General features: G+C 44.7%; 2 protein-coding genes across 3 annotated transcripts; one reads left to right on the top strand and one right to left on the bottom strand.

The window, feature by feature from the left end:
• Positions 1-386: 386 nt before the first annotated feature.
• Positions 387-22,637, bottom strand: Cortactin (cortactin). 2 transcript variants are annotated; one of them, XM_077675350.1, is made up of 15 exons: positions 22,166-22,637; positions 20,926-21,002; positions 18,338-18,467; positions 17,299-17,409; positions 17,117-17,171; positions 15,136-15,246; positions 14,557-14,667; positions 12,892-13,002; positions 12,571-12,626; positions 10,927-10,993; positions 5,809-6,209; positions 4,658-4,919; positions 4,225-4,317; positions 3,413-3,468; positions 387-2,088 (listed from the first exon to the last, which is right to left on the bottom strand). In XM_077675350.1, the coding sequence occupies exons 1-15, from the start codon at positions 22,253-22,255 to the stop codon at positions 2,011-2,013; spliced, it is 1,809 nt and encodes a 602-aa protein (XP_077531476.1). In that variant the 5' UTR covers positions 22,256-22,637; the 3' UTR covers positions 387-2,010. The 2 variants fall into 2 exon arrangements, with proteins under 2 accessions (XP_077531476.1, XP_077531477.1); XM_077675351.1 differs by lacking the exon at positions 14,557-14,667 and having other exon boundaries at positions 22,166-22,636.
• A 539-nt stretch (positions 22,638-23,176) lies between these two features.
• Emc5 (ER membrane protein complex subunit 5) lies at positions 23,177-23,924 on the top strand. Its single transcript, XM_077675353.1, has one exon. The coding sequence runs from the start codon at positions 23,320-23,322 to the stop codon at positions 23,629-23,631; it is 312 nt and encodes a 103-aa protein (XP_077531479.1). The 5' UTR covers positions 23,177-23,319; the 3' UTR covers positions 23,632-23,924.
• The last annotated feature ends 612 nt before the right edge of the window (positions 23,925-24,536 follow it).

Here is a 24,536-nt window from a genome sequence, read left to right as displayed (position 1 = left end):
GCGATGTTCTGGCCAATACAGTAGTATGCACGAAGCCGCTGTGATTCCACGCTGCGCCACCTTGGTAGTGCTTGCAGGTGTTAACTTTATTTCGCAGGCCATTCTTTTGGTTGCAGTACTAAGCACTTACCAGGAATCAGTAAAAACGGCCCATTTATTGGCTGGCTGTTTTAAAAATAACGAAAGGCAGCGTGCAGTGCAGCCATCGTAGATGTCTTGTGGCCAAGCGGGGCGAGACGACGAGATTCAAATCCCTACCTCTGACGACGTAGCCATTACTGTGCCATGCTATATAAATGCGTGCTCAGTACGACGTTAGCAAAAAGCTTGCCCTAGAAACCCAGAAAACAATGATCCGTGAAGGTGTAGGACCCACAACGCAGGGCTTGTTTGTCAACGAAAAGATTGTTTATTGCAAAATTCATGTAATTACAAACAGTAGTCCAGTTGCATTTGCGTAGTACACCATGTTTGTCGTTGCTTACGAGATACTGGATGCGAGTAACCCTGAAACACATTCCTGGAAGGGATTGTGCCTATGTGTGCATTGGAAGCCTAAACGGAGCACTTGTGTCATACACCGACATTACATATGCACAGTACAGGTCTGTTTGGTCTGTACATTTCTGAGTAGGTTAACGTGAGGTGCCACGTATAAAATGTTCTGCTAACTAAACTTGGCACCATTGCAAGAATCTATTTGTGCACAAAGATGTCAGTGGTGAATCATTAAGTAGATTATCAGTAGCTTACACAACACAGAGCAGCAATTTAAATTAGACATATACAAGAACAGGCAATAGAATCAACAAGAAGGTGTGAAACACTCAGCTTCTCCATAAAATAACTATAAAAAGGGAGCGGTCACAAGTTATTTCAGTAAAGCTGGACCCAGCAAAGAATATCTTACCACAGAACTACAAAGTGTAAAATCTATGACCGTGCAAAAAGAGGTTTCAAAACCTTGATGGAACACTGTGTAAAACGGGAAGAATATTACAAAGCACAAGTCACTCAATTTATCACCCCCCCCCCCCAAAAAAAAACAGCAGCATGTAAAACCTGCAAAATCATCAGAAAACACTTGCATTTACATTGTGGTCTCGCTCAACGTAAAAAGAACACTTCAATTGTGTTGAAAAAGATAGACAAAGTTAATAAAAATGTTTCAAGAAGAGGTAAACAGAACAATAGACATGTCCTCACAGCAAAACTTCAATCATAAAAAAACAACCACAAATAAATTCCATGCATGGAATTAGCCTTTGATGCTTTGCGAAGTTTGGTCCTACAACAAACCAACTGCAACCTTCAGGCTATAAAAAGGTTATCCACAGAATAAAGCTACACAATAATGTGTCAACTAATTTGGGCACTCTTGACGCATATATCAGCAAAGAAATCACTTAGGGCTCTCAAACATTACAAAGAAACCGATTCCGGCAATGCAAAAATGAACATATCACATAAAATAGAAAAAGAAGCGGAAGTTATAGCAGTTCTCATTTAGAGAAACTAATAATGGCTCTTGCAAGGAAAAACATGCCCACACAAATCCATTCCCACACCAATAAGATAGCGATAATTGATCTCAGATGCCATAAGTCCACAACTAACGCTAATAAAATAATCAATGGTCTCTTGCACACTCCATCTCCCCCATGTCCCAAGCCTCAACAGATGGAATGTCAGAACAACCGCACCCGCTCTAATCCTAAACAATGCTTTCAATGCTCGCAATTAGACCACAACGATTGTCTCATCACTGCCTACAGTTCAGTGCTGCGAAAGGCCTCGACATCTCTCTCAATATGTGCTCCAAGCGGTAATTAAACAAAACGCCATCCAATCTGCTTCCCAAGTGGTGACTTTGCGGCAGCATAATATCGGGACCTTGGCTCTATGACCCTGCGATGGTCTTCGAAGACGGCCTTTGAGCAAGACGTGAAGGAGCTTCACCGTCGAAGTTGTGGCACAACCTTGTTTCCGGGCGTCGAGACGTCGGCGTCACTAGAGCAGCTGGACGTAATTCGCCGGGAAGAGGCCCACTTTTCCGTTGCATTTTCCGCGCCACCAACCCTCGTCGATCTGGCAGAGAATGTGAAAAGAAATGCGACAAAAAAAGGAGGTAAGATGTGATGGACTGCTTTCTTCCTTTTGTGAGCTTGTATGGGAGCTTCTCTAAACTGTAAAGCATGCTCTAAAACCGTAATAAATATGACAGCTTCCTATGCTTGCACAAGTTCCGCAAAAGAAGTCAGGTGACACGAGCGTCAAGGAAGCTTAGGGGAAATGGGTTGCTTGTACGCAGATCACAAAAATGAAAATTAGAACATAAACGGGGCGAAAACGTACAGAGAAGCACCCTTTTGGTGGAACTTTGTACACAGCTGGAGTCCCGACCACAGAGACGGCATAATCTATCGCCTGGCTAGGCCTCAAATGGGCACTTCTGACAGCAACCTGCTTGTGAGTTACGAACGCATGACAACGTATGGCTAAAGCTGACAACCAAATAGCATAGGTGACAGGTTGTGCACTTTTATTTTTGTGAAAGGGACAGACAACTGATTTTTGTCGAGTATATTTTCTTTATCTCAAATGGAAGGGCATCAGTTAAAACACCTTAAACTGAAACAGTTTTGCTGATAGCGCCCTAGAACTTTTGAAATCAGAGTTTTTAGATGTCCCGTCAAAAGGAATGCTGGCAACCATGGAGTGAGCTGTGCAGTAACACACTTTTAACTGCGTGCGATTTAAAAGAAGGTACTTAAAAACTCATCCCCGGCCAACACAACAACAGTGTGCAACCTTTTCTATTCCTTTATGTTGTTTTTGAATCACGCGTTGAAACACACGGAGTTGCTTGGACATGTAACGTAGTGTCACGTTTGGACACTATGTGTCGCCACCTTCCAGATTTCATAAATTTTAGTGCAAAATTAAAATTATTTCTGCCTGTTTGTTTAGATATTCCCTGCGGTTACCCCAGTACATGCAATGCTGCCTTTCATGTGATTTAGAGGACATGCACTCCACAAAAATCAGTTGTCTGTAACTTCAAGTTTATTGATAGTTTACGTCATTCACAGTTCATGTAGACAATGGTTATAACAAAGTAATTCCAGTTCCCCTTTTTGAAATTCCCCGCAGCAATGTTTTACTGTAGCTGCGCTAACAACAGACAGTGTTGAACACTTTTCATTGGTGTACTAGCTGGTTTTAACCTCAGATACCCCCCGATTAGGATTCAGAGCATGCCGACACTGCAAATGAAGTATCTGGCGAGACTTGATGAGTGAAATTATTTCTGCAATTATTCTTCCATGCGGAAAAAGAGAACCACTAGAACCTCATGCCACTATCCCACAGGCAACAGGAGGAAATAGTTTGACTGAACGTGAGAACATACCGTTTCAATGTCCGTGATGATGTCATCAGGATCGAACGAAATCTCGTCGTAATCGGCTGCATCGAAAAAGAGTGACGTTAAGTACCCCTGTGCAAAGACATTTGTCGACCCAAACGCGTGAAACTCTTGCCAGTAAGAGCAGATTACTCCTCCTGCCAGGAGGAGTAATTATTACTCCTGCCAGGAGTAATACACTTTACTCTTACTAGCCTGCAATCGACCTGATCAGCAAATGGCACATCAGGCAGACATGTTCAGCTTCCTAAGCACAATCTTAGTGCATCCCAGCATTCTTGGAGGCTTTTCACTAAGGTTAAACGAAAGCTGCTTAAAATAAACACAAAAAGGGGCCATTTACAGACACTGCGGAGACGAATACTTTATATTACCTATGTTACTGGGCATGTGTGACAATTTGCCGCAGGTAACTTGACTTATCACTGAGCATGCCACTCTTATAGTTTCAAGTAACAAAGGAGATGTGTATTAGCGAAAACGTTGAACGAAATTTGTCACTGCATTCTAGATCAGGTTTTAGTTCTGTAAGATGCCTTTGTGATGTGTCAACAGCAAGGACACGTGTGACTGGGCTCGCCTGTCTGAAGTAGCTGGTCGCAACACACCTATAAATCTGGTCAAATCATGCACAGTGCTAACCAAATTCGTGAGGGGTTTGAAATATCATTAGACGAGAAGCCAGTTATAAAGTTTGCGGAGAGGAGTTAAATGAAAAGATTTCGCACCAGCTTCCCAGTGCAGCACATACCAATGTGTAACAGCTCTATGTACGGTTGCCAATGAAATGAACTCACCGGCCTGGTAGTCGTACAAGGCTACGGCAGATATCGTCTTCTCCGCCGGTGCTGGCTCCAGCTGCTCGTATATTCCTTCCTCCAAGGACTCCCCTGCGTTCAAGGGCAACAGAGATTAACGCCAAACAGTACACCTTTCTTTTTTTTTCCCTCAAGCCCAGCCACTGTGTCAAATTATGCAGCTGAAGCGTTTACCGTATGAAAAAACTTCGTCACTTACTCCACTTTCTTATCACTACTACTATTTTAGCCGCTGCTGTTATTATTGGCAGGTAATGTTCTTCGCAATCATGCTCTTTTCTGCTGTAGTGCCTTTCCCAGGTAATGCAGCTAGCCCCTCGTACAAGCTTCAGTTTTAATTAGTAGGGCGTAGACACTACATTTTCGAGTAACGATCTCTCACAATACTGCGGAAAGTGCAACGGGGACAAACCTGGTCCAGACTCTGGGCTCGACTCTGACTCGACCGGCGAGTGGTGGATCTGCGGTACGACCTTCTTCTTGGGGGCCTCTTCGGCTACTGGAGCCGGTGCCGGCTCGGGCTCGTGGGAAGCCGCAGCCTGAGCCGCAGCCGCAGCCGCAGCCACCCCTGCAGACGCTACCACAGCTGCAGGCATTGCCGACACCACCGGTGCTGGTGGCCTTTCCTCCTGTGGTTTAGTCTCCTGTGTGGGCGACACGTCGGGGCTGGTAGCCTGCGTAGGTGTCGAAGGGGAAAAAAAAGAGTTTGGAGGCCTCTGTAGGTTGAGACAGAAGGAAGAACTTGTGAAGATCTTGCTGATGCTGCATTCCAATTTCCCCTTTGGATGGATCTGATGCCATCTCAGTGGATCGACTGTCATTCTAAACCCTGTTTCAATCCTAATGATGTTGGCAACGAAAACTGCTTTGCAAAACAGCATTATTGTCAATGGCAGACTGCAGTACTGTCTAAACTCAAAAACGATGCCAGCACCACCTTTACGCATACTAAAGCTGAACTAAACTAATTCGTTTTTTCATCAATTTATTATTCGATTGCTCGTTTTTGTTTGCTCTTATAAATAAACAACATTTATTATAATACTGCGTCTGTTTCATACAATACTGTGGCTTGCATTTGTTAACAAGCCTGCGGTGGTGGCCACTGCGTTGTTTCGATTGCTGTTGCTTCACGTGTCTATCAACACTGCTTCCTAAACTTTTTACAATCATCATTATCATCACCAGCCTGTCTACACCCACTGCAGGGCAAAGTCCTCTCCCATGGATCCGCAATCATCCCTGTCCTGTGCTAACTGCGGCCAATGTATCCCCGCAAACTTCTTGATCTCGTCTGCCCACCTAAATTTCTGCCGCCCCCTGCAACGCTTGCCTTCTTTAAGCATCCACTCGGTTGCCCTTAATGACCAATGGTTATCTTGCCTTCGCATTATTAAATGCCCCGCCCACGCCCACTTGTTCTTCTTAATTTCTAATAATACGTCCTTAACACGCCTTTGTTCCCTGCCCCACTCTGCTCTCTACACTGTCTACAACGCTACCAATGCGGCACATTTTAGAATAGAGCCCAAGAACCCCCCCAACCCCCCTGACAATGCTGACCTGCTTGGTGGGCACGACCAGTTCCCGCGGAATGACGGAGACCCGCGAGTGGTCCTTCCTGGACCCGGGCCGGATGAGCTCGGATTCGTCCGGCTGGCTCCCGGCGCTGTTGGAGCGGGCCTTGCGCTCCGCGTACGACTCCTCCCCGTCCTCCCATCCCTCTCCGTCCCGGCCCTCGGTGGCCTTGAGCTGCTCCTGCAGCTCGTCGATGCGCTTGTGCTCGTCGCGCAGCTTCTTCTGCCGCTCTTCTTCCGCCTTCTTGGCAGCCTCCTTCTCCAAGCGGTCCTTGTGCAGCCGCCGCTGCTTCTCCTCGTCCGCCAGCTTGCGCGCCTCCTCCTCTCCGGCCTTGGCCATGTTCTCGAAGCGCGAGCGCAGGCTCTTGGCCCGCTCAGAGCTCACCTCTGCAAGCGCACAAAAGAGTGCACAGTCACATCTATTACCAACATCTCACTCCCGTTGCAACGACTGTGGATATGCAAAATTCAGAAGTGTGCTTGTACAGACACTGCTTACACTATTCCCACCAGAAAAGTCTGTTCGTGCGTTCTTGTACGTTGTTCTCGTTTGATAGATTTCAATTTCAAGAGTTGGTGGTGAAGATTTGCAGAGGCCGCTCACGTCACATGTGATGTCTGATGACATTTTGATTATGTTTGCACCTTTCTTGCCATCCAGGTTTCTTTTTTTTTCACTGCACTATATGTACATGGTAATGTAGAAATTCATCGTGCTAGCAAACATTAATGCAAGCAAAGCCCCCGGGAAAATGGAAAGAGCATTTCTTTCAATAAAATAATAATTTCCAGCTTAATTTCTGGCTAAATTTAAAGATTCCAGCTGGAATCGACAGCTTCTACCTAGAAAAATTGTTAGTCAAGCTGGAGACAATTATTTCCAGCTTGCAGGTTTTTTTTTCTTCCAGCTGGAAAAAACCTCAATCCAGCTAGAAATGAGCTAGAAAATGAATTTCAAGCTAGAAGTTCTGCCTATTTCTAGCTAGAAATATTTCTGTCTGGAAGAAATTCTAGCTGGACTGACAAATGCTAGCTGGAAGAAATAGCTGCCAGCCGGAAAAAAAACCTCAATCCAGCTAGAAATGAGCTAGAAACTGAATTTCTAGCTAGAAGTTCTGCCTATTTTTAGCTAGAAATACTTCTGACTGGAAGAAATTTCTGGTTCAATAGTCCAGCTAGAAAAAATATTTTCACCTGGGCAGGATTGTCCATCCTTTCTTATAAGACTGACCGGGCAAGTTTTCTGCAGTAAAGTGGAACGATGGGCATGTTGGTCATTAAAGGAGCCATGAAGAGAAAACAAAAGTTTGTTTTATTCGAAAGATTAGGTGTTTCATAGTACCCCAAGCGCTTTCCCGGAAGCAAATGATGCTTTATTCACTGAGAAATAAGGCAATTTAAGCCAAAATTTTAAATCTCCCGCTAAAATTGCACATTCCGTGACGTGAACCATGGCGTCATACGAGCTGGTCCATGAAACAGATACTTAGTATGTCGACTCCATATACAGTCGAACACGGATATATCGAACACTGGTATATCGAATTATTGTCTATATCGAACTCATAAATTATCCCCTTGAAAATTCTGTGTAAAAGTATAGGAATTCGTACGTCTATATCGAACCGCATTTTTCCCGACATTGGGTATATCGAACGCCGCGCGAGCTGGAAGGTGCTTTTCGGCAGTCGCTGCTCCCCCGATTGACGTTAGGGAGGATGTGGAGGAATGCGCGGGCATGGCGAAGACTGGCTCGCGGAACTAATCCCCCCCTACCGGAACGAATTTGCGCTTGCCCAGTCGGGCCCCGCTACCGGCCGCCGTAGCGTTAGCGGACGGAGCCCGGTATGCTAAATATCCCTAGGCACACAAGCCCGAACGCTCGGAAAATGTGACAGTGCGAGGTAGGGATGCCCCGAATGCGCACATCCTTTTTTTTTTTTTTTTTTTTTTTTTTTTCGGCTGCGTACATTCTTTGGCTTGCCGAAAAAGAGTTTTGTTTTCTCTCTCTCTCTGGGTCTGTCTTCCCCCTATGTCGTCTCGGGAAAGGGAAGAGGGAACAAAGGCGTTGGCGGCCTCCTCCTTCTTTTGCATTTTGCTGCTGTTGCTGCTGTTTGGCGAGTTGTCCGGCCCCTTTCGGAGATCACTGTTTCTCTCAGAGATGACCATCGCGAGCGCTTTGTTGGAGTCCGTTCATGGAGCCTTGCAATCGTTACCTTCAAAGTTCTTGTGGTACGTGCGCGCTGTTCTTCTTTTGCGTGCGTGTTGTGAATGGTGTGCGAAGGCGCAGCGTACTGCTGGAATTTTCCAGTTGTGCAGCCTCGAGAAGATCGAGACCAGCGTCTTTAATTTCATTTCCAAGAAGCAAGCCAAGATCAGCGATTTTTTTTTTCACGGAAATAAAGCGTCCTGTTGCGTCGTGAGTGCGGAATTAGTTGTCATTCTTGAATGCGACGATCGGTAAGTGATCGTCCGCCATAGGTGAGGTCTCCGAACCCATATTTTTATATCGAATTTTTCATATATCGAACTATTTCGCGATCCCCTTGGAGTTCGATATATCCGTGTTCGACTGTAGCACCCACACGCGGGAGTCGACCGAGACGGCGGCCATTTTAAAAATACTAGTAAAACCTAGTGCATCCGCAGCCCTAGTCATGAAATCGCCTGATCCGGAGAACAAAACTCTCGCCGAGGAGCTCGGGCTTGCATTTAACAACCTCACACCACTTGAACGCTCAATGCTTTAAGTGCACGAGCAGCAAGAGTTGTGGGATACGCGGTGGACGGGAAAGCGACCATTCCGCGATAGCCACAACAGACGAACGCCCTGACGTCGGCACCGCTGCTTCGTCAGCCCCGTCGCGACGGACGAATACAGACTGGTACGTATGTGCCGTATTTTTATTACGGTTAATAATAGTTCAATTTCAGTAGCAGTATCGCTTATGCCAGTTGGCCGGTGTCGTGTATGGAAAGCCGTTCGCGCGAGCTCTCTGCTTCGACCAGAAAGATACGAGCGTCGGTGTTTACGGCATTTTTTTCCCCCAAGGTCAGAGCGCTTTGACCATTTGACGAAGTCGGCGACGAGCGCCAGCATGTCCCAGGAGTGAGCTAACGTAAGGGTCCCTGCCGTAATCACTTCCTCGGAAATGAAGCGAGCACACTCGTACTTCCGTTAGCTCCCTTTCTCCTCCGTTTGCAAAGTTCACAAAACGTAGCCACTTGCTTCGCCTAGGTTCGTCGTTGGGCAGCACATGAAAGGAGATCTCCTCACCGGGGATGTCGCACTCCCTCAACGATTTGCCCGTACGACATGGGCATTTCAAAACGTAGCAACGAAATTTCATTGTAAAGTACTCGAACAAACTGAAGTTTTCAGTGGTTGTAAACTGGAAACGAGCTCCTAACAATAGCAGCAAGCCAACACCATTCCGAAACTGCGACGACTGTCACTATCTCGTCGCTGCTTGCTGTTCCTTACTCCCCTCGTTTCTATTTTTACCTTTGCTGGTTGGCGATATGACGGCCAACCTCCTGTGAAGGGATTACGATACCAAGCAAGGTCACGGCTGTGCGTGCTGGGACGGTTCGTTGGCCCCTAAGAGCCTCGAACCCGAAAATTCGTCTGCGCGACGGCGAGATGTCGAGCTCGGCCGGCGGTAGTTTCGTACGCATTGGCGCACACGCTTGCGTGTTCGTTCGGAACTTCAACCGTTTACTCCACCGTTCTTTGTCATAAAAAGAATGTGCAGTATGTTTCACGGGCATTTAGCTCGCTATGCAAACTGTGCGCCCTGCCTAACATGCGTTTGCTTTTGCCGGCCTCCGCCAATCGCAGAGCATTCTCGAGTGACATCATAGGTTCTGTTGCGGAAAATGAGCTGGTGGGTCGCATGGTCATTTCCTTTTTTCCTAATTATGTAGCTTATTTGAGCGAAGTTTGCGTTATAAGTGGTGTCGTTATGGTTCTAACGAGGCAATCTTTCGAATGAACCAAACTTGTGTTTTCTCTTCATGGCTCCTTTAACTAAGGAACTCATCATACTACTGAACATTAAACTGGACAAAGCAAAGGAAGGGATGAAACGCACGCTAGGTACTCAAAAGGAACTAAACACCTAATGTTAAGATACTTAAACAGTGTGTAGTTAAGTATTACATGCTTAAACTCCTAGGATACATTTTGTGCCTTTTTTTTTGCTTTGTGCGGTTTAATCTTTGCTAGCACGATGAATTTCTACAGTACCATGTACATGGAGACAGTGGTATGTACTACACAGAATATAGTGGAGTGAAAAATGTGGCACGCATTTTCCCACCAGGATGGCAAGAAAGGTGCAAACATAATTGAAATGCCATAAGGCATCACAGGTGACGCAAGCATCCTTTGCAAATCTTCGCCATCAACTCATGAAATGGGCAAACGAGAACAACGTACAAGAACGCACAAACCGGTTTCTCCGGCAAGAATAGCATAAGCAACGTGTGTGCAATTAGCGCTTCTGAATTTCGCACATCCAGTGTCATGACACCGTATAATCTTCCAGACAAACAACCAAAGCCGATATGTAGTAGAAGTCCCCAATACAACGAGAGCAAAGTCAGTGAATCTATGTTCCTTCCTGACCTACACAGGGTGTTATCAAATCTCAGGAGTAAAACAAGAGTGAGTAAATTTATTTGGCAAGGGCAGAGGTCCCCCTTCCATGTTGGTGGCCTTTCACAAACAGACCCTACACGTTCCTGGAGAAGTGCAGCAAGGCAGCTCTCTACAACACAGTCAGACTCCAACAATCATCCCTAACAAGTCACCCGTCCATGAGCTCTGCATTATCATTATGCATTCTGTGGTAAAAAACCCTGGCTCAGCTATTCAAGTGAAAACTAGTGCCAGAACATGAATTACTGATGCCTGCGCCCAAACAGGGGGCTGAATTTAGCACCAGTATTTTTTTCTCTTTTCCAAATTGGCGGATGGCTTGAACATCCCTTGTTCAGCCCGCCCGGTCACAATTTTTGTGACAAATTTTACCTGTGTTTCACTAGCAATGCAAATAAAGATTAAGAGGAGGGGTAGTCTTTGCTGTCAAACACCACTCACCAATTTCAGGTTTTGGCTTCTGGTACGCAGGCTTTGGCTTCTCGACTTCAGAGAAGGAGTACGCAGACTGGAACAAGACATTAAAAAAAACAGTCAGCAAGAAACTAAATGCAATGAAGGGATGTTCCGAGATCAATCAGCTACAGAAGACTCTCGATAAACGGAAATCTCTTAAACGGAACAGTTGCCTGGAATTTGGTTGGTTTTGTATTCAGATAACGTAAAAAAACTCTTGGTAATCGGAACTAAAATTTCCGCATCGCCGTGTAAACGGAACCAGAAATGGAACTTCTTGTGAAGTCCACTGGCATGAGAATCAGCTTTTTACGGTTCCGGCTGTTTCGTTCTTGTTTTTTTTTCCTTCCTCCATGCTTTTTTAGCCTTGTTGGCCTCGTAAGCATCGTCTCATAAGTGGTTAGCCGTGTTAGCGCAACGAATGCAACATTGCAGTTCTTGTTCCAGTCGTTCGGTCTCGATTCTAGACGCCGAGGCTATAGGGCTCACCTCCTGTCGCGTCGTTCGTGCCATCGTTGTGCTATTCGTCCTTTATTACCGCGTTGCCGTCTTTTAAATTCGGTGGCTCTTAAGCACTTGCGAAGTTGAGGCCTCTAGCCTCCGTGAAGATGCAGTTGCAAGGACTCAAACAAAAATAATTGACGCATTTTGTAGTGCACAGCGACTCATTGTTGCCAAATCAAGTTTGTGAATGCTGTGCCTACGCTTCTTGTAGTTTTCTTGCTTTCTGAAAACTATCAGCTACAGTCACTTTCTATTGGTTAGAGTTCCATGAAATGCCCTTAGAAGTGTGTACGCACATAAATTTGCACCTTAGAACATTTCTCTCAGTAAACGGAACTCCTGTTAAACGGAACTAATTTTTCCGGTCCCTTGAAGTTCTGTTTATCGAGAGTCTACTGTATTATTAAACCTCCCCTAGTTATAAATAATCGGCTAACAAGAATAAAATTCATTACGACAAACTTTGACGCCAAGATCAAAGGTAACACCTCAGAGGCCTTTGTGTCACAATCAATGTTTTGCAGCACGACCACATTATCAACGTGGCAATGGAAGCACTGTTGCAAACACTGATGTGGATTAGTGTCATTTCTGGAGGCATGTCAAAAGACTTTATATGCACATGGGCATGGCTAAACATATTAAAAAGCATTTGTGACATTGAGACGACTAGTGCCTTTTAGAGTTTTCAGTTTGGGCTATGAACACTACATAGACTGGCTGCATGAAGAAACGGCAATCTATGCAACAGACACACTTCATTACAATTTGGTTAAAAAAAACAGCAAGAGTGTTGAAGGGGAAGGTTGTAGAAAAAAAAAAAAAAAAGGAGGGGGTCTGAACAATCTTACTTATATCAGACAACCGCGAAAAACAAAAAACAAAAAATAGTGGTGCTTTTTCGTTTTTGCTATGCTTATCCCATCTTCCTCTTCGGCAGTCAACACACCGACCAGCCTCTTAATTTGCCTTTTTTTTCCTTCTATCGAAACTAACCCAAACCGAACCAAATTTGAGGACGTAAAATGTTAACCATTTAAAAGTTCATATGGTTAAACATGTGGAACTTTCCCTGCTACCAGTTAAGGCTACTCCAATGTCCAACAAAGAACAGTAGATGCTTACCTTGTCCTGTTTGTCTTTCTCAATGCCAAACTTCCCACCAAAGCCCTTTGCATAATCTGCGTGCATGAGGAAAAAAAATAGGGGGGGGGGGGAGGGGACCACATTCTTGAAAGCAGCCGCTTTAGAACAATGCCGATTGTGAAGAGCAACACAAAATGAATTACTCTATAGTGGGCAATAACTTGCTCACAATTGCGTGAATCAGATTTCTCATCAGAAATCAAATTAGCAAAGTCCTTAAAAAAATCATCACGTTGACAGTAAGCTCTCGTAATTTAACACTAAGGCTGGCCACTGCATCCACAAAAAGCCCTTCCTCACCCTTCTGGGATTCGTGCTTCTCCACCTTCTCAATGTGGCTCCAGCTGAGTGCCGACGAGTCTTGCCGGTCCGTCTGGACTCCAAACTTGCCACCAAAGCCCTTGGCATAGTCTGGGCAACGGAAAGTACGCAAGTCACCACTGGCGCCTTAATTTGTCGAGTCATTCTAAACGAAAGCCCCTCTCTAAGCTGCCCTCTCCAGGCTGTCTTCATACATATGGAGATGTCATCGGTGTACATGAGATGATGTACGTCTGCCACCTGTTTTAGCGCCCTGTGAACCTTCAAAGCTCCAATGTTGAACAGGGTGGGAGATAGTACTGCCCCCTGAGGCATGCCCCGTTGCGAATGGGGGCTGTGCGTCGCACCGTAGTGGAGAGCTGCGAATTATTTTCGATCCTTGAATTTTCATCTGTCTTGCCGGGCAGCGCAATTCACGTTGGCTGCTTTGGTGGATTTGGTTTACCCCATGGCCAAAGTCTGCCTGCTAACATACTGAATTTGTGCTATAACTTAAAACGAGCTAATAAACGTGTTCCTCCTATTGATTCGACCACAGGTAGCGTAAAAAAGCTTGGAATATCCCAGCAAGCCCTCGTACTAGCAATAGTCTCGCTGAACGCACTAGAGAAAAAGTCCCTAACAGCATTTTTCCAAGCTCATAAAGAACCTCTGCGATGTTGCACGCAGCAACAAATAAACGTCCCTAATTTTATCCAAACGTGAAATTACTGTTGCAAACTGACTTCAGTTGGGCAAATTTTCGCTTAAACTTTTTTCTTGGTACCCTGAAGTTTGTTCAATGGAAGCTTTGCTGCATCTGTGTACGAGAACTTGTTGGAGAGTATGCCCTGGTCGCGGGCTATGAATACTAATTTACCACTAATATCACTCCTGCAATAACGATGACGTTGCATCAGAAATTTGACGAACAGTGAATTGCGAGCCCACTTCTCCAAGAGAGATAAAAAAATTCTTAATAAAAGCAGCTTTTGTTACTATCGGTGAACCAGCTTCATCTCCACGGCAGGGATGAATTTTGACAGGCAGTCAAAGAGAGCAACGTTTCCTCAAACATAAACTAACACTGGGCAAAGATAAATGAAGGCTGGATAGGAGGTGAAACTTGAAAAACACATTGTTTGTTACCAAGTGGTTAGTTAAACGTTACATCAGGGTTAAAGACAAAGAACAGGGTGAATGCCAAGGAAGGAGAAGCAAACCAAGTTGCCAATAAATTGCCAAAAATGATAAAATCAGCACAAAAAAAGAATGCGGGACATGGACGATAAAGAGGATGGGATAAGCGCATTCAAAGGTCTAGGCAACGCCCCACCACCTGGGAATTAACACTGCCGGACTTACAACTAACCAACCAGGGATTAGTTCACCAAGTATACCGCCCATCACCAAAGCACAGGCACCTTGAAAGGCCACAAGAGCAAAAGCCGACCAACAAACTGAAGCACAGGGTTATTCTCACATCCGCTCGGAGAAGAACAAGTCATCACATTTCAATCAAAAGACAGACACGGGATTAGGCAACAACAAGTCCAAGCACTGTTAGTCCAGAGATTTCAGCCAGCATTGGTCCAGCAACGAAGTTGAAGTCCATCGCAGGCACAGCCCAGCAGACAGAGAGACCAAGCGGACGTTTCTCCTCACCCTTTTGTGATTCGTGTTTCTCGACCTTCTCGACGTGGTTCCAGCCCAGGGCTGAAGAGTCTTGCCGGTCCGTCTGGACACCAAACTTACCACCGAAGCCAATGGCGTAGTCTAGGTTACAGGAACAGTTTTGTTGTATTTGTGGGTGCTTCTCTCCCACATAACAGCACCTCTCTCAAAGCAACACAAGACATTCTCATCCAAGAAATCACAAGGAAAAGGTCCTTTTTTTGTGTGTGTCACAGAGCAGAGAAAGAGAGTCACACCGCCCTTGGGCCCATGCCAAAAATCCCGGCCTTACATCCAAGCACCGGTACATCTTCGCACATTTAGGTCTTCAAATATAAAGCTGAGGGCGTAAAGTCGCATTGGCTAAACTGCAAGATCACTACGAAAGTTAACAACATAGTTTTACTTCATTAGAAGCCAAAAAAATTTTCACTTTCCTCATCGCCTTCATTTAGCTATCCATTTTTTTTTTTCCCACTTAACAACATGTGGTTGCCCCCAGCCCTATTTCTCGTCACACCAGGTAATATTGCTAGTTCAAAAACAAGAAATGGAGGGCAGGCAGCTCACCTGTTTGCGAGGCGTGCTTCTGCGTCTTCTCGTGGAACTCCCAGCCAACAGCCGACTTATCCTGGCGTTCCTTTTGGACGCCAAACTTGCCTCCAAAGCCACTACTGTAGTCTGGAATAAGCCGAAGAAAAGTAACAACTTTGACAAACTTTTTCGAAAAAGTAGCGAGGCAAGTATTTTCCCCGAGTTAATCAAGCTAGTGTGGAAGTAACCAGTGCTATAAAAATTGGTTTTACGAAGTGAATGAGGGAATAAACCATTTTTCGTAAAGTGGAAATTCTTTTATTCCGGACAATAAGATTAATGACTTACGACCACGACATCAATATCTGGTCACTGAAAAAGAAAAGTTGATAAAATCCATCTTGACCTGTAGCAGAGATCAAACTTTCCCTAAGGTAGATCTAACTGATGAAACTCAAGGAGTGGTGGTGGGAATGCAGAGAAATTATACAAAAAATCCTTGCCTACTATTAAGTTTGTTATTAATCTCAACTTGAACCTTATTACGAGAAAATGTCAGAATAGTTCTTCTCAAATGCCTGCAAATGTTGCACAAATTTATACCAATTATCAAAGAAGCATAAAAATGCTTTAATGGGTGAACTGGTTTATGGCTTAAAACAAAATATTTGGAATTAAACCACTGCCATTAGCAGTAAACACCGGAAAGTATGCTTTCAATTTCAAGCTTCTAGTGGGCAGCGCTGCGTTAAGTTGGAACCCCATACGTGCTTAAATAGAACATCACATTTATTATAAGGACAATGTTGCAAGGACAAATAAAAAAAACGCGTTCATATATCAAGCACGGTGTGAACAGTAATCACTGGATGATAAGCATCACCAAACTAAGTGTGCCCAAATCCTACAGCAGCTACTACAGAGTTTGGGTATTTCTATCCTCTTTACATGCAATACTTTTGCTTTGTCAACTCCCTCTGGTCAGGACTGCGACATATCTTGAACACAAGAGTAAAAATTCCAGCCCTCCAAACACGGTTATATTTCCACCTGCACCACCAATTTGCACGCTTTACAAAAATTTAACATCGTTAGTGCCACATCCCAAAACTTTGTTTTTTTTTTTTTTGTTTTTGACATGCCTACGCAGAAATAAAGGAGGCAAAATTTCAGCACGTTAAGTGATTTCACCAACACACTAAACCATACAGGCATCCTGCTTGAGCCTCCATCCTGACAACGACAATGACTTTGCACCCAGCATGGTCAGATGCTGCACTCACCAAAGGCTCCAAATATAACAAAAGGTCACCGCCGCTCAAACTCGTTCAGACAGAAGTTGAGAAAAGCAGCTTGCATGTGAAACTGGACACTGCATCTACAGGAGCTCTATCACACAGCAAAAATTAAAGCCGTTCCATTCAACGTGAAAGCTGTCGGAAGCGCAGAGAAAGTGATTCACCATAATGGGCTGTAGCGCCGTTATCCGCTCACTGCTGCCACCCAGTGCAATTCAAATTTCCCGCCTCTGCAGTGCTTGCGCACCCCCTGCCTGAAACTGCGCCAGTGAGAGTACTGTTCTTTTTGTGCTTGCTTTTCCTCCCGCACGTGCCGGTGTTGCATTGCCACTTTTTTTTGCTTACTATCGCAAAAACTAACTCAACGATAGTTCCAAAGTAAATGAACGTGGGTGCTGCCGGTTAATTACATATATTTTGCGTCAAATGTACCTGCAGTTTTTTTTTTTTTTTTTTTCGCTAAACAACGGGGAGATGTATAACAACCACCAGCGTTTCATGAGTTTCAAATGATTATGAATATTTAAACCGCTTGGTTTTCGAAGCCTCTGCGAGACGCCCTACGACGGAATGCCAGGCTCTACTTGGGTCCGTTATCCCGCGACACCGCCTGATTCCGGCAGTCATTTGACATCGACCATTACAACAAGCTATGACGACAAGGCGAGCCCTCAAAGTGCTCTGCATTTAAAAAAGCAAGCTCAAGAAAAAACAGTCACCTTTCTGAGATGCATGCTTCTCGACCGACTCGTGGTGCTCCCAGCCGACAGCACACTAGAGGAATGGCAAAAATGTAATGATACAGAACAAGTCACACGAAGTGCACGATAGTTGTAGAAAGATATTAAGTGGGAACAGATTTCATTCCCGAAGCCAAGGTGTTCCTTCGTGTGTGGCCTACCTTGTCCTGACGGTCTGACTGAACACCGAACTTGCCACCAAAGCCCTTGACCGCATCCGTCTGGGAAGCATGCTTGTGAAGCGAGGTCATGTAGTCGTTGCCGACTGCTGACTGCAAGAAAAGAAAAAAAGTCAATTTTTAAATACAAAATGCCCAGAGTTTTAAGGGAGCACAACTCTTACACTGGAAAGACTCAGTTTGTTGTTCTACAGAATACTAGAGCACCAGTATGCAGAATAAGTAGAATATTACAAGACTAGTGTTTCAGTATTCTACGTTTTTTTTGTGGTGTAGATTACTAAACCTTTCAAGGAAACTACACCCTTCCCCGATCCAGGATTGCACCTCCATTTTCCACAAGACACCGACACCCTTTATTGTGATATTCTAACTAGGTCTGGTTTTGCCAGGCATTGCCAAAGTAATGCAGCTTCGTCCTTTATTTTTGCGACTAGCAGTTTTACAGCACTGAAAAAAAAAAAAAGAAAGAAAAAAGAGCTTAAATGAGCTTAAACATGAGCTTAAACATGAGCTTAAATAATTAGCGCAAAGTCTCAAGGAAAAAAATTTGTGGCACTAACTGCTACAAAAGCCCAGCCTTAATCTTCTTTAAAGATTTACCAAGGCACTAATTTTATGCAGTAAATGTCTATTCCAAGAAACATTCTAGAGCCAGGCAGCATTTTCACTTTATCACAAGGAACAAGTGTCTCAAGCTATGGTAAGGATCACTCCTTTGCCCTACCATTTTGAATTCGAATGAAAAGTTCTGTTGTTTGCCCCGTGGTCTGAAATGTGAACTCAATGAGGTGGTCTGCCTTGATCTTTCTCAAACTTTTCACAAGACCTTACTTCCACAAATGGAAGGTGCATCACCAAACATGCAAAAACTACACTGTTTGCTACTGTGTAGCACTATTGTGTAACACCATAATTAGTGCAACAGTTTGTGCAATGCTTTTTGCTGTTTTCGGGAAATTACGCAGGCCTCCTCAACAGCACCAGAAAAACGGCACGAAAAGTGAAGCAATGCGGGCACCTTGTCCATCCTGTCGTTCTGCACTCCAAACTTGCCCCCGTAGCCGTAAGATGCCTTCGGAAGTTCTTCAAGCACCCGCTTCTTGTACGCCGCATCGTCCTTGGCCACCTGCTCTCGGAGCTCACCAATGCTGCAGAGAGGCATCAAATTTCCCTCTAGCTTTTCTACTGCACTCTTAGCATCTGAATAAATTAAATTACAGGCAGTTATAAGAACAGCTGACAGAAGGGGGGAAAGAGAAGGAAACAGCTAAACTACGACTTGTGCGCTCAAAAACGAAGATGATGAGGGGCATTGAACAAAGCCCCAGCATATAACTTATGCCCCCCATCAAAAACGAATACAGGGAGGATGCAGAATGGGAAAATCAACCTAACCTCTTCAATTTCAGAGCTCTGCATAAAAACAACAAAACAAAAACCTGTGGGAAGAACATTAAAACTGCACTGCACCTGGCAGCAACAGCTGTGCATTATTACTATTTTTAAAATAGTAGTAATTATTATTATTATTATTATTATTATTATTCCAAAACCAGAACTTTCGTAGTATATGTATACTCTGTCTCTATCATGTGCAAAATGGAGAGACGAGCTAGTTGGTGAACATCCATGAGTGAAACTTAAGCGCAAACAGACACAGGGACGAGAAAGGGAAACGACACCAGCGCTTGTCGTTTCCCTTTCTCGTCCCTGAGTCTGTTTGCGCTTAAGTTTCACTCATGGATCTATCATGTGCATTGTGTATTTTCTTGTATATTCCCTTTTTTTCAAGTGCCTTGAACGTTTTGCTGGCCGAGTGCCATAGTTTGCAACACTAGGATTCTTTCTCTTTTTTTTTTTTGCTTTCTTCTGAGATTTCTGTAAGTATTTTTACTTTATTGCTTCTGTCATATATATATATATATATATATGATTTTTGTTTATTTTTATGAATGCTTAGTATATGGTGTACCAGCACCAAGACCTTACAGTTGTTCCTGGGCACCGAAAATAAAGGTTGATTAATTTATTATTATTATTGTTGTTGTTGTTGTGGCGTGACATCAGCTTCTTGGCCAATCCTATGCAAAGGTATCTGCCACAGAGTGCTTCGTTTACCAACCAACCCTGGCAAGTTTTCACCTGAAGTCCCGCTCACATCTAACGCCATGTTGCGAATTTGTTCATGGATTTAAATTTCCCGCTTGTGATTGCAATGCAATGCCACTGACACGAGGCTCGCACCCTTCCATATAAGATTTTTTTTAAGAGCAATTGAACCCACTGCCTTTAGAAAACCAGATGTCAACAAATTTATCCTCAGCAGTAGATAGAGGTTTTCCCATACAAATGCTGCTCACGTTTGCAAAGGAGCCTGATTACAGCTGATAGCCCACATAAAAACCTGATAACATCAATGTACAGGCATTTTTTTTTAACTCTCATTCCATTAAAGTACCGCTAGGACAGCCTGAAACCAAACCAGCAGATTTCCTCACAACCGCAAAATGCTTCAGCCGCTACAATCCAGTTGATCTTTCACTGCACAAACAGTTACAGGTATCTGCAGGTCAATCAAGACAGCCCACCTAATCACGGGGCATTTAAACAGTGATAACACGATAGAAAGCCGATAAAGGTACAGCAGTGACTAAAGCTTTTCACGCGAGTAAAGCCAACCACCGCACAGAAGCAACACAGCGCTCGAGGACAGGCAGTGTTTCATGTACTGCCATTAGTGTAGAAGCAAATGCATGCACAGATATAAAATGCCCTAACGAGTCGCAAAGGTAATAAAAAATAACGAATTGCAAAGGTAAAGCTGGCAAAATCAGGCTCAACAGTGTTTAGACGTATAGACTGCACTTTTAATTGTGCACTCATTGACTACGCTTGCCTAACCAAAAGCAAGAGATTTCATTTCCTGCCTCGATAAGGGCAACAGCAGAATGCTTGCACAACAAATTTTCACGGCTGCCATTATTTGTCACATCACAGTGGATCATTGTGTAGCCTCGTAGTTAACAAATGGTTCGCTTTTGTGTTGACAAGCTGACAAACGGCCTTTCATGCCTACATGAGAGTTACTATTAGGAGGCTTTCCCTACCAACTGTTCCAACACCACTACTAAGTAGTTTGACTGATACAACATAATGTACACAACATGAAAGTGCATTCACACCCTGAACAGAGTAATAAGAGGACTCGATACTACTCTGCATTTTTTTTTTTCTATCACACACGGTCTCGTTAGAGCACATAGTTCAAACACGCTCCCCACGAGTTTGTGATGTCGCCAGCTTTACTCTGCAGGGTATGTATAGCCAGCATGTGTGGGAAACAAAATCCATTGTAAGCAGCCTCACTGCATTTACACCTTCAACCCTACTCGGAGAGGAACACTAAATATCTCAAACATTCACTTTACGGTGTTGGGAAGAATACTACAAAAACCTTCCCTTAAACACTTGGGTTAAAGATAGAAAGCAGATTTTTTGTTACACTTTTGCATGCTGCAACAAATTTATTTTACACCTAAAGCATGCCTGTTTATTTGGTTCAGGTAGATCACTGCAAAGTACTGAACAGCGAAAAACGAAACATACTTGACAGCATCAGTCACGTGGCCAGAACCTTCCACTGTTTTGGATCCCCAGCGCTGTTCCTGCTCAGTGACGTCATTCTGTAAAAGAAGTTTAGAGGACGGTTAAGCATTTCCGACCAATTTGGATGTTACGTGAAAAAATGCTTTCATTTCTTTGTTCAGCGCTTTTTATTTTTGTTCCACTGCTGGTTAGGGTGCGCACAAGCAACATGTGATGAGCCATCTTGTAGCCTGATAAACGCAAAATAAAGCTGCAAAAGTAATCATTGCCACCTCAATTTATCTTGCTACAGTGTCTTGTGACACAAACATCGGAATAAAAAAATAGGAACCACTCTTTTCTGTGATGGATGACCACAAACGCTGAATAAAATACGCATCACACACAAGGTATTTATTTTTCTCATCATTTGATAATAGTAGCTATACCTTTGTGATTATTTTATGAAACTAGCAAGGGCTACATTTTTATCCAAGCCCACAAACATGGGGATGTTTGTGGGCTTGGTTTTCCCGATACTGTGAACTAACTAATTACGACAAGTAAATTAAACTTCACGTAATGATGGAGTCGTCTTAGCACCTAAACGTCATTATACTCTTGTTGGGAAAGTTTCGATAAAACAAGAGTTAAAGCCGTTTTGTGCAGAGCATTCCCGATAAAGTTGGCTTTGCCGCAAGGCGTTCTTGTTGACGCAGAAAGCAATGCACGAATCAGGAGTGATAAGGAGCCCCTCTCAAAAACAGTCAACTTAACACAAACAGAAGTACTATACAGCAAAAAAAGAAAAAAATCTGATCAGCACTGTGCTCTCAAAGATAGAAAGACCCGACTGCGCCACTAGCCGTACGTCGTTTGACAGGTGCAGTAAACTGGAAGAATATTTCACACATGAAGCACCCAGCCGAGTTCCAGCGGAAGAGGCCGTTAAAACAACGCGAAGTCCGTGTCACACGTCGCTTACAGAACGGCTAGCGCTGCGCTACCACATACAAACATACAGCTCGGGCAGGTGACACACCCCACGTCAGCTACGCTCCAGTACGTCGCACGCAGACAATGGAAAGGATAATAAAACGTTCGCCTTCGTGCCGCTCGAGCCAACAGATACATGGGGACCGCTTGCCTCTCCTTAAAGCAATCGAACCCTCAGACCATTTGGCAAACTTAACAGGTGCGTTATCTGCGCATACAGCGGTGAGTCGCTGTCGAGATTGCGGTCAGCCCAGTCGGCACGTACCACGAAATCGGGGTCCGTTTCCCAGTCATCGTCGCCGGCCTGTGCTTGCATCTGCACGTTGGTGCCGACGGCAGCTTTCCACATTGACATGTTGAAGGTGGGCTAGAGCCGTGGACAGAAAGATACCGGGGAACGAAGACTGCGTTTACAGGAACACACACGCGCACGCACGCACAAACACCTCCGGCCGCCGGTGCGATAAGAACTGCGGCAGCACTCCACGGCACCCGCGAGACGTCTATAAACGTCGCCTTCCGTTTGCTGGCGGCGATGCGGGCCGCAGAGTTGAGAAGGAAAACATAAAGCGAACTTCAGGCGATTTTTTGGCACATAACGTGTCTCGCGCCGTGAGTCACAACAAGCGGGGCGCGGAGGAAACAGGAAATCAGCACGCCGGCACGAAACCAACGAAACTGACGAAACCACAGCGTAGTCTACGCTACGCACAGATAACTGACCCCCTTCTCTCTTGCTTCTCTCTACGCCCCCTCAAAGCAAGCCCTCAGATTGCTCATAGACTAAAAACGAACAGATGTATCAACTTCGCTAACAAGTTTGTTCGCGAAGTAGTGCCTAAAACACCCACATTTCAATATAAGCGCTACCAACTAAGAGGCTGCTTACTTTGTATTACATAATTTACATCTATTTCTTAATAATAAAAAATACGCAGTCTAATGAAAATAATCTTATAAACTTTACTACGTAAGAATACCAAATAAAGTTAAAATAAAAAAATTAATTTGCTTTTTATGTCAAATTAATTGGTTGATTTTACTGGCAAGAGCCTCTAAAATATGTGCTGCCTTGTATGGCCAAGGCCAAAACTATGTGTGCCCTGTTCACCTTGTTCAAACTGTTTTGCTACTGATCGTTCTAGCACTATGACTTAAACTTGCTTTAATTTGTGTAGATATTATCTAAAACAATAATTTACAAGAAAATATACGACACAATTAGCGGGTAATTTGCAGTGGCTAAAACTTTTTCTTCGAGATCATGAGATCATGACGCGATCGCAATCGTGCCGTGAAAATGGCGTCCATGTGAAACGGAGAGGCCGTAAACTCTGCTACCAGTGCAACCAGCAGCCGAACGAAGCGGCGTTTCGTTCGCATTTACAGGTTTATTACGCATCCGTACTCGATCGCACCATGCCTTCGAAAGCACCGAAGTTAATGGTGACCCTAGGCGTCGTGGGACTCATCCACGCCGCGATATCCGCCGCCCAACACCGGTCGTACCTCCGGCTCACCGAGCAGGACTTCACCGTGCTGCCTCTGGACATCATCTTCCAGAGCGTCGTCTGCCTCCTGGTCACCATGTACGGCATCATTTGCGTCGCGGGCGACTTCAAAGAAGTGCGGGCGACCGTCGAACTCGAAAGCAAGTCCTTCGAGACGTTCGGGAACCGACCTTCGTTCTACATGTTTTGTCACCGAGGAAGAGCATTGGCGAGAGGTTGACGAGGGCCGACTGCTAACACTTCGCGTCTTTCATCGGCCCGTGCCTCCGCGGCGTATGAGGGAGCAACTGTGGCGGTTTTGCGCGCATGCCGGCATGGGTTGCGGTCTAGGGAACAAGTTTGTGGTGCAGATGGGTCGTGGTTGGCGGCGCGGTGCGGTGTGTATGTAGACGGGAACGATGAAACAGCCACCGCAATGCGTGGAGATGGGATCTGTGTGTCGCACTGCACTTGGAATGGACACATGCACGCTTCAGTTTTGCTAGTTCTGTAATAAAGCACTTCTGCACTTGGCTTGCTCGTTTTGTCATGCTGGCAGGAAGAGGGGGGTGGGAAGGGGAAGGGGGGGTACATTCGTCATCACTATAATACTACGTCCATTGCAGGACGAACGACTATGCCATAGACTTCTAACTGCTCCAGTCCTGACCAGCTTGAGCCCATTTTTGCCCTCGTATTCTCCGATTTCATCCTTTCATGGAGTTCACCGTCTTCACCTATTTCAAACTCTGATACTCCATCAGTAGTCGCATTACATGTCCAGCCCAAGGCCACTTCTTCCTCTTATTTGAGCTACAATGTCTTCCACAAGAGTTTGTTTCGTGGTAATTCGTTTCCTGTCACTAAGCGTCAGTTCCATTGCCCTTCATTGAATGGCTCGTTGGGCTGACCCAAGTTTTCTTTCCAGGTGTCCAGTAATGCACCACACTTCTCCCCACATGCCATCATCAGAAGTATGCATTCGTTGTGCACCATTCTTTCAGCGACACTTATGTCCGAGTATGCTAGCCGAGTGCACCCTGTGCCAAACCCCACGTGGCGTACAAGGTGTACAAATAACTTTAACCACCTGGGGTAAAGTGCATTGAAGTCACAACACAGCTCTTCACATCAATTTAAATAAAA

The sequence above is a fragment of the Haemaphysalis longicornis genome, unplaced genomic scaffold (genome assembly GCF_048455015.1).
Source record: "Haemaphysalis longicornis isolate Haplotype H1 unplaced genomic scaffold, Haemaphysalis longicornis Haplotype H1 scaffold_6, whole genome shotgun sequence".
Lineage (NCBI taxonomy): Eukaryota > Metazoa > Arthropoda > Arachnida > Ixodida > Ixodidae > Haemaphysalis > Haemaphysalis longicornis.
This window is presented reverse-complemented; position numbering and strand designations above follow the sequence as displayed.